The sequence below is a fragment of the Poecilia formosa genome, unplaced genomic scaffold, assembly GCF_000485575.1.
Source record: "Poecilia formosa unplaced genomic scaffold, Poecilia_formosa-5.1.2 Scaffold106, whole genome shotgun sequence".
In the NCBI taxonomy this organism is placed as follows: domain Eukaryota; kingdom Metazoa; phylum Chordata; class Actinopteri; order Cyprinodontiformes; family Poeciliidae; genus Poecilia; species Poecilia formosa.
In genome coordinates, this window is record NW_006800045.1 from 1005587 (window position 1) to 1024764 (window position 19178).

The window sequence follows — 19178 nt, forward strand, 5'->3', positions numbered from 1 at the left end:
ATGGGTGGATGGATGGATGGATGGATGGATGGATGGATGGATGGGTGGATGGATGGATGGATGGATGGATGGGTGGATGGGTCCTGGCCCCATTATTATGAATATTTTGTTAACAAAAATGATTTTGTTTCTTAACTGATTCTTTTCTGTTTATGATGATTTTGTCAGATTAACAAAATAACATCATTAACACCTGCTAGTTAAAGAACTCACATGCCTTCTTCCTCATGTTTAAGTGTCGGAGTGTTTCCTGTGTGTGAACACACACACACACACACACACACACACACACACACCAACATCACTGAGCTTTCTGAGTTATGGAATACCAAGGCATATGATTGCAGCGATTATGATTCTGCAGCCACTGAAGAAGTGTAATTAACTATTGTCTGGGATGGTGCTGACAAACAGTTCGAATGTGGTTATCTCAGCCCCCACTTTCACTCCTTAACACACACACACACACCTACACACACACACACACACTGGAGACCCCATTCAATAAATAAACAGTACAGAAAATTTGAAACATGAAGCGCAACAAAAGCTTGGATGTTGAGAATAATACATGTTCAGTTCACAAATTTCTGCAAACCCTCTCATCCTCAAACCTTACACGCGGATCTCCAGCCCACACAGACTGAACATCTATGGAAGGAACAAGCAGTAATTAGAGAGCTTAATGGCTTGTCTGTTGTGGTTAATTGCAGCCTGTATGGATCTGGTATCGAGGGTGGAAAAGGAGGAGGGTGGGGGATGGAAGATGGGTCTGATCACCACTTCACTCCTAATGATCTCATGCTTTTTTCTTTGTTGTCTAGACTTTTTGCAAAACTTTGAAAACTCAACACAAAAAGCATTCAATCACCAGAGGGGGTGAGCGCTGAAGTAGACACTTAGCTCTAAAAAAGGTCCATTATGATAATAACAGGAGCTTTGTGCACAATTCTGACCAGCTTCTGGGGCTTGCTGTCTAAAAGTTGTGGCCACTCTTACAAGCACATTGTCTTCATTTGATTTAAGATATAAAAGGACTTTAATATCTTGGTTTCAAAAAGCTAATTACGTAACTAATTAATTGCATAATTTCTATATGCTTAGCTTTTCTTTGGCAGATTTGCTCCTGAATGTCTGATTATTATCTGTTAGATAATAATAATAATAATGAGAGCCGGTGATGAGTGAGGCCATGATGGGCTCTATCTGCCCAGAGGTTCACAGACGATGTATATTAATCAAAAGTTGGATCATCAAATGATTTTTAGTATGTGAAACTACATAAGTAGGCAGGATGGAACAACTTAACATGACAAAAACATCCTGAAGTAGAAAGGATGTTATGATGAGAACTGGTAGTCATCTTATGTCGGATACAGCCTGACGTGAGATGAAGAGTAAACCAAGAATACATATTTTTACAGAAGTACATTCTATAGATATTATGCAGAAGTTACTAGATATTGCATACTAGTACTATTACACATTATGAATTAAAACATGTGGTGAAACAAAAAGAAAAAGCGACTTTGGCATGTTTCCATCTGCTGGTTTGGAGCGAGTTAACCAGGTTAAAGGTCATTTTATCAGACGTTGATGTCACGGCTGTAATAAACAGGAAGTAGAGGTTAAAAACTAGCATAGACCAAAGATCTGAGCCAAACAGAGGCAGGTTTTCAGGAATGTCAGCCAAGTTATAATTATTCTGTCACGTTAACTTTGGCGATGTTGCATGCTGTACATCACCAGAAAGAGAAAAAGAAATTCAGTTCTAATGATCCTAACAGTGGAAACAGACGATCAGTTATGAGGTGTTTGCTAAGTTAGAACTTATTTGGCAAATATGTTTAAAATTCCTCTCTACCACATAAACTCTATATGTGCCACAAACCACCTCAAGCGAGTGCAAATACTTTTTTGCTAAATTTTGCCATTTTTATCAACATTTTTTAATGGAATGCTTCAAAATGCCCTTGAAGAAACATTGATGGAAACACAGGCTAGAAGTGGAGTTAAGAAATCTGCAGCGACTGTGTGACAGTACTGTGTCAGTTTGGGCCAAAATCTCTAAACAGTTTTTTGTGACACTGGCGTCTCCAACATGAACAATTAAGACTTCTGACACAAAATCAGGTCCAACTGGAGTTAGTAAGGCGCTCTGAACAACATGACCCCCTAATTGTTACCACTGAGTAACACGTATTCCCTTTAAATCTCTAGTCGGGTTGCTGCAAAAAAGGAAATATTTTCTGTAATGTAATGCTTCTTAGCAATGTGAGAAAAGTTATTTTACAAAACTGATTACTCCCTTATAGAGATTGCATGCAGTTTTATGTTCGACAACTTTACCAAGACAAATTAATCAAGTATGATTTTTGTTCACTTTGAAAGAAATTGTCTTTATTGATCAGAAAAAGAAGCAGCAAAGAATGGATAGTCCAGATGAAGGAAGTTTGAATGTGATGTTTTTCAGGCTGTTTCCGTTCAACTCAAATTCTCCTTGAAGACGCCAGAAAAACTGAAAGAAAACCTACATTTTGGGTGATGAAAATCAAACAATGGAGCGTCTATCAGCTGCTCCAATGAGTACAGAAGGAGAAACAGCCTGTCAGGTGCTGAGCAGGAAAAAAAACAAAGCATCAAAACCGCTTTGAAGTTACAGTTTAGCCTCTTTCTGCCAACACGTCTGAGCCACTGATCCAACACGATATCCTGTTAACCGGTGACAGCGTTCATCACAGGGTCGGCAACCCAAGACAGAGGGGGACGTTTTAAATGAGAGTTAAGAGGGATTTATCAGGGAAAAGACAGTGGCTGTTTTTAATGAGTCACATGGTTTGATCCCCCACACTCTGCCATGATTTACCTGCAATGCTTGTAAGCTGCTTAAGGTAAGAACATAATCTAAATGACTAAAAATGTAAATGACGGTGGGAGGAGAGCTTCATCTGATGAAGACGGCGACAGAAACGTGTAAAAATCTTCATCTGTAACCAAATCTTGTATTTATCACAGCAGGATGGACATTTTTGTTAGAAATATAATTATTTACAGGTTTTTAACGGTTGCGTAATGGTTCACATCTTTCCTGCATCATCGTCAGGCTCGTAATGATCCAACAGACACCATGCTGGAAAACCATGGTGTCCAGAAGATAAAGAAAATGAAGTTTACAGGGAACAGCAGAGACAACTGCAGGCAGCATTCACAAATTATGATAGCATCCTACACACTCCCCGACTCAGACTCTAAATTCTCTTTGCCGTCAGACCAATAATACTCAGGAAATTATGTGGATCAAGTCATCTGTAAACCAAGATGCTGATAAATCCCTTACTGGGAATTTTGGATCACTAATAAGAATATGAGTGTAAGAAAAAAAGAACATTTTGTTGCTCTTAATAATATTCAGTTGATCTCTGGACCTTTCCTTGAATCCCTTTCGGATAATAAAATTCAGCTGCAGCAGATGTTTAACAAAGCATGCAGTGAAATATGAAACCTCTAAAGAGCAGGTTCCCACATAAAGCTGAAAATGAAACCAGCTTTATAAACCTCAAACGCTCCATCACTGTTATCAGCTTAGTTACTCTCTGAGGCAATAGCACCCACCGGCTCCATCAGGGCATGAAATAGGACGGGGCTCACCTTATTAATACACCCTGCTGCATATGGTAAAAGCTAAATCAGTGCTGTATCACATTCTGTTGCTTTGAATCTTAGCTTTCATGGCATGTGAAGCACAGCAGTACGTATGCAAATGGTAGGGCTGGCAAAAATGATTATCCTTTCTGGGTAGAGTCCATGCTACAGCAGCTTGACTTCAGCATCAGAGCATCTAAAATGCTAAAGAGCTTCATGGAGCAGAGCTTCAGTGGTAAAGGCTGCAACTCCTGGTGCATTTTACGTTCAACAAGCCTCCGCATGCTGTGCTGCTGCTGTCCAAAGACATCGAAACAGAAGTAAAAAAATGTTTAGGTTTAAATTTCAACATTCATAACTCAAAAGAGATACGCTTTTAAACAAGAAACTAACCAGGCTAACCGAGTGAACTAAAGGATTATTCATCAAGGAATCTGACTAATTTCCTCGCCTTAAAGCAGCTTCATTACAAAAGCCTCAGTTTACCACATGAAACTGGATGTAGTGACTGATTTAAACGTGTTGTGGGTTTTCTGAACTCCTCCACAGGTTTCTACCTTCACCTCAACACTCCACTGTGCTTTGATCTGCAGGGATTAAAGGCATGGGTCAACACACTGCTTTTGAAATCTGTTCAAAAAGAGGAGGATAGACAAGAACCGCTGGAGTCCTGCTTCAGGCGGGGGCAGGACAACAGACGTCCTAACGTTTGGATGAGAATGCAGATCACACTTTGATGCTTTTTAATTCCTCTAAACAAATGTTTATTTTTTTAAAACCTAAAAATAGAAATAAGATGGATTTCTTTAAAAATGACTACAAATTTCCTTTGCTGCATATTATAAAGACATTATATTGTGGAAATTATAAGCTGTCTTTTATCAACAGCTCAGGTTACACTGATGGGGCTAAATGGATTTTTAATTAAGACTCGCAGTCAAAAACGGCTCTTTGAATTGTAAAGGTTGCAGACCGGAATAGGTGGCCAGACAAGCTCAGCAAGGGGAGTGTCTGAGTGTTTACAGTATCAAATAAGCACAATCACATATTGATGATATTACTTACATGCTGCTATGGGAGTATCTGCAGCAGCTTTTGATTTAAACAATAATAATCTCTACCTGGATCCAGGGGGAATCATAACGAGTTGGAGAAAAATACTCAGTCAATAAAGGCTGGATGCCCCTTCAGTCATGCATAATATAATGCTACATATACAAACTGCATTGGTTAAAATCTATAATACCTCAACTCATAAAGCTTTAACTGGATGATTCTGCACTGAAAAAGGATCCTTTGCTGCACTGCTGGAGAAAAAGACAAGAGCCAGATACAGACTGGTCACACCTGAAGTGACTAAGATTCTTGAAAAGAAAATAGATGGTAGAAAACAGAAAGTGGTGAAATTCATGCCAAAACTACCACTGGTTGGAATAATTTAAAAAGTTTCATCCTTTTTTTAAAGTGTAAGTTTTGCATCAGAGATACAGAGAAAAACAAAGTGTATATGTTATCAATAATTTAAAAAGATTTAGTTGATCCAAATATCTGCAACATGTTTCCAAAAACGATTCAACAAGCTGCACAGCAGTACTTAGACATTCCCACAAAGATCCACAAGCTTCATGTTATTCTTCAAGCTGAAGGTATCATTCATGCACATCGTTTATGTCCCACCGTGACATTTTGGAGATTTATTTTAGCATCTTGGAGATTTATTTTAGCATCTTGGGATTTGCTGTTGTGGTGAACTGGCAGGAACGGTCAGACCTGGATAAGATGGCAGCTGCTGTTTTTAAACATCTTTCCAGACTCATAACCAACTGTGTATCTGCAGAAGGCCTCAGATCATTTGACCTCACTGCACCTCCTTCAAAATACAAAGTATTACTGCTCTAATCATGCGAACCTGGTGTAACAACCCTGTGAAATTTTTGCATTTTTTGATGTGAAAAATGTATAACTCAACCAAAATGACATTTCACATTTCATTTTATTCATACATACTCTTTCTAATTTCCAGTAGGACTAAAACTGATATTAAATAGTCATAAGATTGAGAAACTCTGTCCACCGTATAATGTCATAATAATAAAATAACCCAAACATTTTTGAAACAATTTGAATATACTCATTGAGTTTTGATTGTTTTTGAAGTGGGCTTAATTTGTCTTTTCCCAAGGAAAATAAGAAATAAATATCCTAGGAAACATTAAACACTGAAAACTTTAGAATACAGTGAAAAACTATATGTGCAATTAGAAAAAGGTAGATTGGATTGATACGGTTATTGGTAATAAATCATTTTCAGTTCGACATGTCAGATCAGGTGTTTCCTTCACACATTCATAGAGCAAAGTCATACTTTTATCCAAAGCATTAAAACCTAATTAGCTTTTCATCAAAGCCGTTTTAGACGCACAGCAGTGTTATGGATTATAGACATCTTAGATGAAAAACGGAAACAGCACCACCCACAGAGTCTTAGATACACTGCAATAACATCCAAACTGGAACATGCCAAACGTCACTTATGTCATTTTTTAATGACAGAATACTAATACAAAGAGTATTTCTGCTTCAGAATACGAAAACAAACTCACCCACACTATTTGCCCCAATGTCTCTTTTCAGACCGCAAAACATGACCGTAGACATTGACTTTTCCTCCTCAGAGTAACATCCACGACAGAGTAAAGAGAGACAAACACTGACAGATTAGAGGAGGATGGAGAGAGGAGGAGACAGAGGGAGAGATGTGGACTGCTGAGCACTCAGGGAATACAGTGGCGATGATAAGAGATGACTGGCGCTTACGCTACAACCACTCAACCCCCAAGAGAGGAGAGAGAGAGGGAGGGAGGTACACACCAACGGATGAGGCAGGCGAGGTTAAGGCTAGAGAGAAAGTGTTCAGAAATATGCAAATAAAAAGAAACAATAAAAGAAAAACAGAAGCTAAGAATATGTGGGTGAGTGAGCAACAAAGAGATGAAATAAGAAGGATTAAGCAGGCAGGGATAAACTGTTTATTTTTAGAAAATAAGACAAGAGGATGAGAGATGTTCAGTCATTTAGTCAAATCATCCACGGTTATTTTAAGAGCAGATTCACAGATGTTATTACTCTGATTTAGTTCTTAAGTGTTCATTTTAAAAATCGCTATTCAACAGACCTATTCCTGGTATTTAAGGAAAACGTTCTTGTTAATTAAACAGCTGGAGTGTGTATTTAAAATGAAAGAAAAATGTAAAAAAGAGGTTTTGGTTTGACAAAGGCTGGAGTTTTACACCACCATGTTGGACAGGAAGTGGATGTAGCATTACGTAGCAGGCACTAGCATATTTGGACATGTTAAAATTATTTTGTTCAAAATAATATGAGGTTGGCAGCAGGAATATCAATAAATTGTTGGTGGAAAAACAAAGATTCAGTTAAATATCACAGAGACTCTGTAGCAAACATGCAGTTTGGGAAACCTTGTCCTATAAGGAAATCAAAGGAAATATCACAATTTTACGTGGCTAAAAACAAACTATTTATACCAATTAATAATCAAAGTCATTGGAACCCTACTGAGGCTGATAGATGCAACTTAATTCAGAAGGCAAAAGAAAAATAGTAAGATTTATTTTTTAGACAATGACTAAATAAATGCAGCTGATTTTTGCTGTGCAGCAAAATTAGCAGCTGCAGGAAGAAAAATAAGAGTTTAAAGTTAATGTCTGAGCATGCATCATTGTATTAATATCACTGTCCAAAGTCAAGTCAGCTGAAAGAAATTAAAATGTACTGCTTGAGTGCATTAAAAAATGTTATGTGTGAAGAGTAATAACTAGGTTCAAAACAGAGAAATGTCACAACACAGAGGAGTTGATGTGTAAGAGCAGAGTAATGAGTTTGGTATTCATTTTACATTAAGCTAAGATGTTTTTCCTCAGTGGCTTCAAACAAAACAACAAGAACAATTTACTAAAACATTACGAAGCACCAAAAATGTCGACAAACAGAGACGCCAAGCTTTCACAGCACATTTAATGAGTGTTTTTACTGTGGAAACACTGCTGTCTAAGAACTGCAGTTAGAAATGTCCCTGGATATTAAACATGGAAATTTGGTTTAAACTCGAAACAGATCAAGAAAAACAAAACTTTTAGACTGATTTTTTTGTTTTTTACAAAAATATGTTTGTGGTTTTTTAATCAGTCTCACATAAAAAAAACAACAAAAATGATAAACTTCTTTGTGGGACAAACCAAAAGAAGGTTTTATACTTAATTCACACACACTGAATTTTTAATAAGTTCTTAAGAAGTTTAGGTTTATTTTATGATTCTCTAGATGCTGACTGAGTTTGGTCAGCTTCTACTGACCGATCAGATTAAACCATGGCTCATTAACCAGCCTCAGGTGTTAAAGTCATAGAAATCCAAAGACCCTAACAGATATTAACGGTAGGTTGATGTAGTAGGAAGCTGTGTTTTCTAACAGATTTACGTCTTTATTTCTGTAACGTTTACTTCACTTTAATAAGCACTGTTATTTTTCTGCTCTTTCCTTTGTTTTATCCAGTTCTTTCTCCTCTCAGTAAATTATTTGACTCCATTTGAAATCCAAAACAATCCAAGCAAAACACAAAAACACACATGAATTATAAGACATGATCACTCTAGCATGTGTAAAAATGCCTGGCACACATCCTGAGCCTAATGTGTGTGTTGGCTGGGTTAGCACAGAGTAATAACTGCATTTCTTTCTCCCTGGTGGCCAGCTTCCTGTGAATGTTGTCTTCTCTGCGCAGTCTGACCTAAATTAATGCCAGACAGCACAGAACACACACACTCAGAAGACACACACGGCTTCTGCATCTGATTGTTGAGTCTTAGAGGTCTGATTTCATATCCTGATGTGCTGCAGAAAGTATTGCTTACTGTTTCCATTTGTATTTATTTGATCATTCACTCATTATAAAAATATAAAAATAAAACTCGGAGATATTAAATGGCACATTTTATTTGTACACAAACAGCTCCAGGTTTTCAGTTCTTGGATCTAAAGTTCATTACTTATTTTGATTTTCTATTTGTGGAACGTAAGAGGCTGTAGGGATTGAGCTTCAAAACCCACAACTCAGTTCAACAGTGGAGCGCATCGTAAGAACTGTTCAACAGTTTACCATCCATCCATCCATCCATCCATCCATCCATCCATCCATCCATCCATCCATCCAAACCCTTTTAGCAACCTGTTCCCCTCCTGGCCTGTGGGGGCGCTGCACCAAGAACCACTGAAGGAAGTGACACAAAAACCTCTGAAGACACTGAGAGCAACTTCCTTCCATACAAAATGTAAACAAACATGGAGATTTTAGCGGTTGTGCAATTTCTCTTTTGACTTTAAAGACCACTAGTTGTTTCTCCCACTTGTGCTAGACTTGTGCATTTGTTTTGGTTGTATTTACCCAGAATGCCCTGCGGTGTAGTCTGCTTCCTGATTTTGAAGTGATCTCAGATCCGCTGAGAGTTGGAAGACGGACCAGAGTTTGATCCTTTGGTCTGAATCAGTTTGATTTAAACATTTACAGCTAAACCAACACAACTGGACTTTCTAGACAAATAGACTAAAGTTTGATTAAAGCGTACTAATGAATGCACCCTGAATGAACAAAGAGCAATTCAAAATAATCACTTCTCCAGAACCCTATGTTCTTCCACATCGATGGATAGTCACTCATTAATATTCCAAGTATTTTAATTTTTTTAATTGAGCCTTTTTTGTTTGTTTGTTTAGAAGTCATCTTCACATTAAAAATTACCTTAAATGTTACAATTATTAGAAAATAATGCTAATCAGCGAGTTGGGTTTGAAATCAGATCAGGATTGCTGTGAGAGATTTCTTTAAGCAGCTCTGAAACATACATGAGAGGAGAAAAAGCAGAGTTAGAAGGCAGCAAAATAAGCAGTCAAAAAAATTAGTCATGTCAGTTTGCTCCTCCAGACACACAGACACACACTCAGAGTCTCCAGACACTCGACTGCACAATTTATGCTGCACATGGTCAAACTTTCTCTCATCTTGTTGGCACGTCTCGCTCTTCTCTCCGTCTCCCAGTCTGTGGGTTTCAAGTGCAAATGAATCCAAGCATCACTCCAAGCATTATGAGTAAGGACTTTGAAGTGGCAAATGATGGCCTCCTGCAGCTCGGCGCAGAGAAACACACACGCACCCGAAAATCTGCACCCACATACTTGAGAAAACACTCATGTACTTCTGCTTAGTTTAGCCCATTCTTTCACATCCACACACGGAAACGTCATAACTGGTAGCTGTGTAGGAAAAGCTATATATATATATAGGTTTAAGTCAATGCTCCTCAGTTCTACGTCACTCTGAAAAAAAACAAACTATCTTCCCTTAGATCTAATTTAATACAAACTAAATGCCACATTGCTTTTATTGGAAGCAGAAGTGACTGACTGTAAAACTTACACACTGCACTGCTACGCTCCTTTTTGTCTACAAGTGCACTGAATACCTCAACTTTTACAGAATAAAAATGTATTTTTGGGAGTGGTTATAAAATTTCTTTATAAGCAATATTCCTTCTTCCATTTTATTGCAGGGTTTTTCTGACCTCCAGTTGTTTTGTTTTACCAGATTTTTGCTGCAGCTCTGCCTCCACCTCGCTCTCTGTCTCTCTGAGTCTATATCTCCCCCTGCTGAGCATCTTCATTCGATCACTGTAATGGCTTCTTACACTGCGGGACACAAATAAGGACAGATGGGGACTAAAAAACTGTCTTACAGCAACACCAAAGAGAAGGAAGCAGATGAAGAAAAAGAAAACAAAAAATGCAGAAGTTGAAGGGCAGAAATATGGAAGCAGACAGAATGTGCAAAATTTTAATTCCTATAATTAAATTTAAATACGTTTGAGGTGGTAATTGTGAATCCCATTGCTGACTTGACTCTCTTGACTCAATTTAATTACTGATGCGAGTTCAGTCTGGCTTGTTCCTCTGCTCAGAGGCCATATGACAGTTCAAATTCACTTCACTGAGTGCAGACGTACAGTGGGTTAATGAATCACCATTCAAAGGCATTTCATTACTCCGAAGTGATCACTGTTGACTTGGGAGAACGTTTAACATGGATTCATGCAGTAATTTGCACAGTCTGTTGACTGTCCAGGAACAAAAACACACAGCCATAAAGGAAGCATTAAAACGAGCCGCCAGCCCGTTTTCACTGAGCAGTGAGATTATGATGGCAGCTGAACTTCCTGTTCATTTTTATTTCAAAGTAATGTTCTGAAAAGTAAAATGTTTAGTTTTTGCTGACTGTAAAGACTGACAGTGGTGAGTCACTTTTAAATATATGCAATGTTGGAAGCACTGACCATCTGATCTATTCACATTTAATCCATTAGTCTCGTTCTGATAGTCTCATGGCCGTAAGCCTACGGCTACTACGGTTACTTTTCCCCACGTTGGAAAAGTAACCAGGAAATTCAGAGTTTGCACTTCCAAAACGTGCATTTTTTCCAAAATTATTGTGTTTCCATTTAGCCAATTTATTTTCACAATTTCAATTTACTCAATTCTATGATCAGTTATTCTCTCCTGGATTCTGCTGCAGCTTTTCTCTGTTTCCTGTGTTTCCCTCATTTTCTGTCCATTTCTCTCGCTTTCCTTTTAGTCCTCAACAAACCAAAAAGATGTAGCTAGTTGCTGCAGCAGCAACCTTCACCAGTGACAAACGTGAACATCTCAGGAGTTCATGTTTGATGCCGTGGCTCTTCCTTGGTTTTTGTGGAGACATTTAGACTGTCAGCTTTTACTCCTGCAGTCACCTGTCATTTCGTCCTCCTCTGGATGCAGATGTTGCTGCCCTCTCACCTCCACTCACCTCCTCCTCTGCCTCAAACTGCTGCTGCCTCACTTTCAACCGTCAAATCATCATATTACGTTCCTTTACCTGAGTTCTCCATGGGGTCCAGGAGGCTCTGTCGCTGAGGAGTCCAGGTGGGCTCACATGTCTGGTGTACCAATCATAAGGCAGGATGTCAACATCTGGAACTCCAGAACAGTTCCTGCTCTACTGTCACTCCATCCTTCTATCACTTGTGCAAAAGACTCCAAGATACATGAACTACTCACTTGGTGGGAGCTGCCAACCAATGGCCTCAGACTTAGAGAAACTGTTACTTAGTTCTGACAAAACAAGGAAGATAAGCAAAACCAGCTACAGGTCGAGGGAAATACTGAGACGGTTGGTTAAATGTTCAAAGGGTTCCATTATATTCACACACTAAATGTTTTTTTTTCTTTTCTAATTAACAGCATACAGTGTCTAGTGTAGTTTCAAATGGATCAAAACTTAAATGGGAAGGAATAACAGGCATGCAGAGCTGAGGCAGAGATGATAGATGAAGAGCAAAGTGCAAACCTTCTGTCACTGCAACTAGGAAGTCGGCCAAGTTTGAAATGCAAATGAATCCTAAATCTGTTTTCTGCTCTTCCTCTGTGGAATCACAGCTTTCTGCAGCGCCAGCTAACCTACCTGTCACTCCTTTTATAATTCACTCTCATTCCTGCCTTTGCTTCTCCTCCTTTAAATGATGTTCCTCTTCTTTTCTTCCAGCCACAGACAGGCAGCAGTTTTTATGTTTTTTTTCATGTCATAGTGGATGTTCCACCAGGAGAGTAGAAATAGATAAAGCTGAGTTATTTGGGCACCTGGAGTATTTTTTCTGACTCTCCCTCATGCTGGTGACACCCTTACCTTCTGTACTGCGATGAAGAGGAAGTCATGCAATTTGTGACACATTAACTACAAACCAGTGCATACCGTTATATATGCACTGGTATGTGCCACCAGTGGATATAACAGGACAACAATACATTGATTATGAATTATTGCACATCATAATATGTACACCTAGGCTGCATCCTCTTACAATGTTTTTAAATGCATGCTTTCAAATTTTTCACTGAAAGTGTCTCTGGAGAAACAGGTGCATATGTGCATACATTTCTCTGCTTCTGCATTTGAGGTGAGAATAATGAAAAGGACCTCTAGTCTGATGATGGATGTTGGATCGAGTTATTAAATTGTATTTTACTCTGATTTATACAATAATGTCTGGAGAGATTTTAGAAATTTGTAAGTTTATTTTATTTATCTCACATTAAGCCATTTTTTCACTTTTACTTCACAAAAACAGTTTCCAATGACAAACTCCAGATTAAAATAGATATGTATTTTCTATAAACGTTTAACCCTTGCAGCAGTTTGTGGGTGAGATTCAGGTTAAACTCTGCATCAGTCATCATGACACAAAACATTCATACATAACACTTGAGCCTGAGGGCAATTTAAGTGGCCGGTTTACCTAACAGAGAGGGAACCAGGTGTGCAGAGGGAACCCACACACTCACCGGGGAACACGTAAACACTGCAGAGAAACGCCTGGATGTGATTCAGTCCCAGGATTTTTTTAATAACTGCTACACTGTAGTGTCTAAAATAACCTGGTGTTCTGCTTCATGAATAACAAACATCCCCTGTTGGCATTTTTGGTGCATTAATCAGATTCAGCCAAACTGTTGGTATTCTACAGGTTACCCATGACTAATAATGAAGGTCTTAAGCAAACATTTAGCTCAGGACTCAGTAAATGTGCCCAGAATCTCCCCACATTTCAATTCTGTCCATCACCTTGCTTGAAAGCAAACTTGACATTTTATCCACCTAATTCAAAGGTATAATTTTCCTCATTCATTCAATCTTTGAGTCCTGTCATCCTGCCTCTTTCAGCAGCTTTTTATCCTCTCTGTAAATGTTACCCTGCCTTTGTCTTTGCTCTTTCCCTCCACCCTCTTGATCTCTTCCAACGAGGCCTTGACATAATGAGGCCAAACTAGCAAAAGTGAGACCTTTATCTGTGTCTTTGTCCCTCTCCCTCGCAGTCCCTTCAGTTTTTTATGGTTCCATTTGTTCTCTGGATTTATTTGGATTTATTGTGCTCAGTGACAGCAGATGAAGGAAACGCAGAAAGGCCAAATCAGCTTTCCAAAAGGTTTCTTTCAGCTCCTCTTGGAGACGTCAGCTCTGGCCCTTATCTGTGTTATTCTCTGAGCGACGCAGCCACGTGTCACCGCATTCATTCCTTCACCCAACGCGCAACGCAACCTGTCACTGCGTTTTTGCTCTCCTCAGTGATTTCTATCTTATGTTGCTTCTCCTCTCACCCTCGCTTGTTTTGCTTCCCATAATATTGCTGTCACTTTTTTCAAGCCTCTGCCTGTTCCACTGGAGTTTCACATGGTTTTCTTCACATCTTCTATTCTGTTTTATAATTTTCTCCTGCATTGTGTTTTATTCTGAAAGTTTGACTTGAAGTCTGTCTACTTCAGCTTTGCAGGTTCAGTTTGTGTGAAATATTTGGTTTGCCTTTTTGTGTCTCTTTAGTTCTGAATTAAGTCTGTTGGTTATTTCCTGTTAAGTGATTGAAATCATATGGATTAAAGTTGGCCGCCAGTGTTAAGTTAAAAACACAAAGTGTTTCTTGTTCTCAGCTGCATGCGTGGCAGTCTGATGACTGCTGCAGCTATTTTAACTCAGTCTCAAGCATATAATGGAGGTAATGTTGGAGCGACACCTGGGTGGGCGCGCAGGCAGCTGTGAGCTAAACATTCAACAAAACTCAAGTTCTTATCATCCAGTTGTTACACAACAGAGCTTTACTGAAACTTGTGGATTATCTTAAAAAGCTAAACACTGAGATGATAGCTGTACAGGAAATTAATGCATATTATATTACTCTGGTTGAGATGATGCTTAATAAAATACTTTATTAAGTTATCCATTAAGTGTAGCTTACTGTTGGTTGGAAAAAAAACGACTTCATTTAGAGATTCAGTTTGGATTTGAACAAATCATTTTACAGTTTCACTGAAAGAAACGGAGCTTCGTCAGGATTCTGCAGCCTTTGAAACCAAACGTGTGACGTGTTGCGATGTAACGCTGCCCTGACTCTGACCTCCATCTTACTGGTTCAGTTTTACATCAAAACCTCTCAGTCATGTTTTCTCATCTAACATCAAACCTTACATTCAATTTATCATCCTTCACATTCTGTCACACTCTCCTCTTGATCTTCCACTGTCTCCTCACCTGTCGAATTTATTACCTGTTCACAGACTGTGAAAATGCAAAGCTGCATCCCTGCTACATTAAATGTATTTTATGGGTTTTCTTGTATCAAAAGGTTTTATAAAGAAACATTACTGTATGTTGACTCTGCTGTAGTTAAAGACTTGCTCCTTCATTACTTTCATTCTTTATTTTTGCCTTCAGTGGCTGCACTTGTCTTTTTAAACACCGTGTTTCCTCTTTGCTCCTTCTGTTTCACTCTTGGCCCATTTCTGTCGCTATCTTTCGCTCCATCTGAACACTTGTGCTTTTTCCTGTCTCCATCTCTTCCTGAGTCTCTCACTCCAAGTTTTCTTCCTTTCCTCCCCCCTCAGCCCCTTTTTCTCTCTCTAGCGTTTCTCCTTCTGCTGGAGGTATAAATAGGGCACATAATAAAGCACTAATTAATCTCTGGTGACAAAATCAAAGAAAACACATCTGCAATGCTGAGAGGAGTGTTGAAGGAAGGGAAAAGGGCAGAAAAGGGAAAGCATGAGGAGTAAGAAAATAAGGTTCAGATAAGAGCTAAATTAGAGAAGAATTAGATCAGATAAGAACCGAGTGAAACAAACTAGGCGGGAAAGTTTCTAAGGCTTATGATTTTATTTTTTAAGTTTTGAAAATAAATTAAAATTTACTTAAAACAAATGGTAAGTTATTTTTATTGATTTGGGTTTGATGTAAGTGGTAAAGGTTTGTTTTTTAAAAGTTGGAATCATCTAAGTCTGAATTTAACACTTCAAAATGACACTGACTGAAATGTAATCCTGCTGGGCCACATTTTAGTCTAAACTATAAACTTTGTTTGCTTCCTGACTGAGCTGCTAAAAAGACATGATGGATTTCAGCTTTGTTTTAAAGTGGAGCCTATTAAGATGGAAGACATCAATAAACTGAATGAAAATAATTGTTAATCTGAATATAAACAATAGATGATGCCATGAGTAGTTTGCTAAAAGACTGATAATGTTGCTTTAACCAGAAAAAACAAGCTAAAAGTGTCAAAAACATTATTTTGGGGTAAATTTGGGAACTTTATCTAATTTTCGGGCTGTTAGGAAAATCTAGTAAAAATGTTCAGAGTTCTGACCTACAGCAGTGTTTCAGACAAACTGCACCTAACTTCCCCCAAACTCCACACTAACTTTCAATTAATCTCACTGGCAAAAAAGTTAGCTGCCTTAGCGTTAGCTGCCTTAGCGGCTGATCTTCAGACAAAATGCTGGCTTCAGCAGAACAGAGGTTGAGAGAAGAGTGAATATAAACATAGTCTGAGTAGCAGACGATGAAGAGTGATCTCAAGGTCACTCTTGAGACAAAGACTGTTATTGATTATTACGAACATGCATCTATGTATCTTCTCACACCTTTAGAGAAATAACTTTTCTGTAAAAACAAACTCAGTGAGGTTTAGAGCTGTGTGGGAAGCCCTTCATACAACCAGCTTCCTGTGGGAATTCAAGTCAGTAAACCTTGAAAAAAGTTGGAGTTGTAACTGATATAACGACTCACAAAGACATGAGATCATTTTATTTTGTTTGTTTCGTTTCTGCCGTATCAGATTTCTGCACAGTTGAATCCTTCAAGCATTGGTGAAAATATCAGGTGGAAAAAAAGAAAAGTTCCACAACTGGGTTCAGATGTAGTTCACATGTTCCACTTTTTCATCGACACACAATAACATCCAGTAATTCATTAAGCATCGACACGAGGAGCTGCTGAGCAGAAAACCCAGCAGGAGCAATTCTGACGCAAAATACAAGACAGAAGCAGAATTTCAGCACCAAGGACAGCAACGTCCGTCCAGACAGAAAACCAAGAATCCATCCATTTTCTAAACGCTTAAAGTGACAGGCTGGGTGAATACCGAACGAGAAACAACAGACATCCAGCAACAAAAGCCCCACTTATGTTGAACAACATCTGCCAACAAAGAGCTATATAAAGATGTTATAAAGTGAAGTAAAAGGTTTGGAGGAAAGTTATAAATATACAAAAAGACAAATAAACAACTGGTTTTGTTTGTTCCATCATAAGTCAATTAGACATGCAGTTGAAGATTTGGAAGTATCCATGAATTGCCCTGAAAATATTTGGATAGATATAGAAAATCAGAAAACTATTTGTTTCCCAATTAATTTGATAGTACAGAATTTATTAAAACAAAAAAAAAACTTCTCAATATGAGCACAAAGAGTGTGACCGTTTGCTCTTTGCAGGGGTTATAACGTGAGCAAACAGAGTGCAGCAGCATCGCTGCAGAGGCTCGGCGGAAACAGGAAATCATCTTTCAAAGTCCCTATTTGTCAGTTTTTCCTGGGAGTTCAGGCTGGAACAGATTTAATGTTATTCCACCAGCTTGTGGAAAATTATTAATCTGCAGTGGGTCTCTGTTGTTTAAGATAAATCACCAGGGCATGCAGCGTCGCATGTGAAAGCAGCTTCTCTAGGCTAACTACAGGATCTTTATTTTTATTTTTGCCAAACAGTTTTTCTGGGAACTGGTGGTGAAACCAGATTTATCATCCTTCCTGTGCTGGGAAGAAACATTCTTAACTGATATATTCCCACTACTGCATTTTCATTACATCTTCAGCTTTCTGGAGGAAAACTGATGAAGCTTTTAAATTAGAATTATTTGCATCTGCAGGTTTTTTTTATTTTATTTTGCAAATTAAAGACAAAAATCAAACTTCATTTGCTAACCAGCAAAAGAAAGTATTCTGGTGCATTTGGAATATTTTATTCAAAGTTTGGTGAACCGTGTGTGTTATAAATAGTTGATCAGTGTTATTATGCAAAGCTGTTGGCCTGTAAAAATAACTTTCATGATTTTACTTCTGATCTTTTGCAGAGATTGGAAAATGAATTTTGATTGTTTTAAGTCACTGACCACCTGCAGCGTAACGTTAGCCGATCAGCTCTCCTCCATAACATCCCATTGAAGCCAATGACTCCATTATTCCCGGCTGCAGTTTTATCATCCCTCTATCTGCAATAAACTTCCAGATCCAGTTATGGTGGAAGCCGCCGATTTCCCTGTGTGATGAGTGACCCACTAAAATCTGCTTCAGCCTTCAGCTGTCAGAAGTAACACAATGCTCTGGTTTCCAGTGAGAGCCATCAGGCTTTGATGCGATGGAAGTGTGACAGAGAAATCTCTGCAGTATTATTAACAGCAGGAAGATGTGACAGTGATTCATCCTCCGCACTGCGCTGCAACAGGGGCAACTTTAACTCACATTTCCGCAGGGATCGTCAGACTGTAGTTATTACAGCCTACAGCCCGGGGTGGGCGGCGCTGCTCCCTGACAGGCCGATAGGCGGCGTTTTGTCCCCATTTGCTGCCCTCTCCAGCGCGGCTGCGGGCTTCACTTCAAAGCAGCACATCTCCAAACTCATAAATAAATCAGCCAGACTGGGAAAAGAGCTGCGCGTCTCTCTCCACAAAAACACAAACTTGCGACTGGCGCAGGGTCGCATACGAGCTTCATCCAGTTAGAACCGGATCATTTCACCAAACAATCACCCAGAACGAGTCAGGGTTAACTTCAGCGACTAACAGGTGCGACAGAAAACCCAGAACGAACCAACAACAGGTGCAACCTGAAACTTCACCTCATGAAAGAGAGGCTGTGGATTTCTCTGTGGATCGGTTCTCCTTTGTACAATAACAGTTCAGCATTTAAGGTTAAACACATTTTTAAAAACATAAACATTTACAAAGCATATACTTTCATACAAAGTTCTCCACAAAAGATACAGAAAAGTGTCTCAAAATTAAGAGAAGCGTGAAATTAAACAACCCATCGTTTCCTGAAACAGACCTACAATCAGTACCGCGTCCGCTGCTGCAGGAAGCTGTTTACCAGGAGACAGAAAATGTACATAACCTGAAAACCCAAAGAAACCTTCAGAGAAAAGCAGCAAGAAGAAAAGAGTCCGAACAACTCAGATAAAAAACCGGCTGCGACGCGCCGCGGGAACTTCAGCTGACAGAAAACAGCGTCAAACAGCTGATTAATGAGAACCCGACCTTTCTGTTTCCTCCTCACCTTTTTGCAGAAGCCTCTTCTTTAATATAGCCTGAAGGAAAAGCATTATTTGCCCCCACACTAAGTCCGGGTTGATGAGTAAATCTCTCCTCGTGGAAGAGCAGAGGAGGAAGAGGAAGAGGGAGGAAGAACTTCTGTCTGCTTTCTCCCTCTTTCCCTCCCGATCCGTTTCCTCCCTGCTCTCTCTCTCAAAGGGACGCCCCCCCTGTTGACACCGGCTGAACTGTGGCGTGTGTGTGTGTGTGTGTGTGTGTGTGTGTGTGTGTGTGTGTGTGTGTGTGTGT

General features: G+C 39.0%; 1 protein-coding gene across 7 annotated transcripts in view; it reads right to left on the minus strand.

Annotated features, from left to right (window-relative positions):
• grip2b (glutamate receptor interacting protein 2b) overlaps positions 1-19178 on the minus strand; it is a 198923-nt gene that overhangs the window by 38174 nt on the left and 141571 nt on the right. For 2 of the 7 annotated variants that reach the window (XM_016675101.1, XM_016675098.1), the window contains exon 1: positions 6246-6431. The exons of 4 other annotated variants lie outside the window; for them this stretch is intronic. In XM_016675101.1, coding sequence (XP_016530587.1) covers positions 6246-6300 — 55 coding nt within the window. In that variant the 5' untranslated portion in view covers positions 6301-6431. Of the gene's footprint in view, positions 1-6245; positions 6432-18894; positions 19154-19178 lie in introns of those variants that run through there. One more of the 7 variants, XM_016675102.1, reaches the window with a different exon arrangement.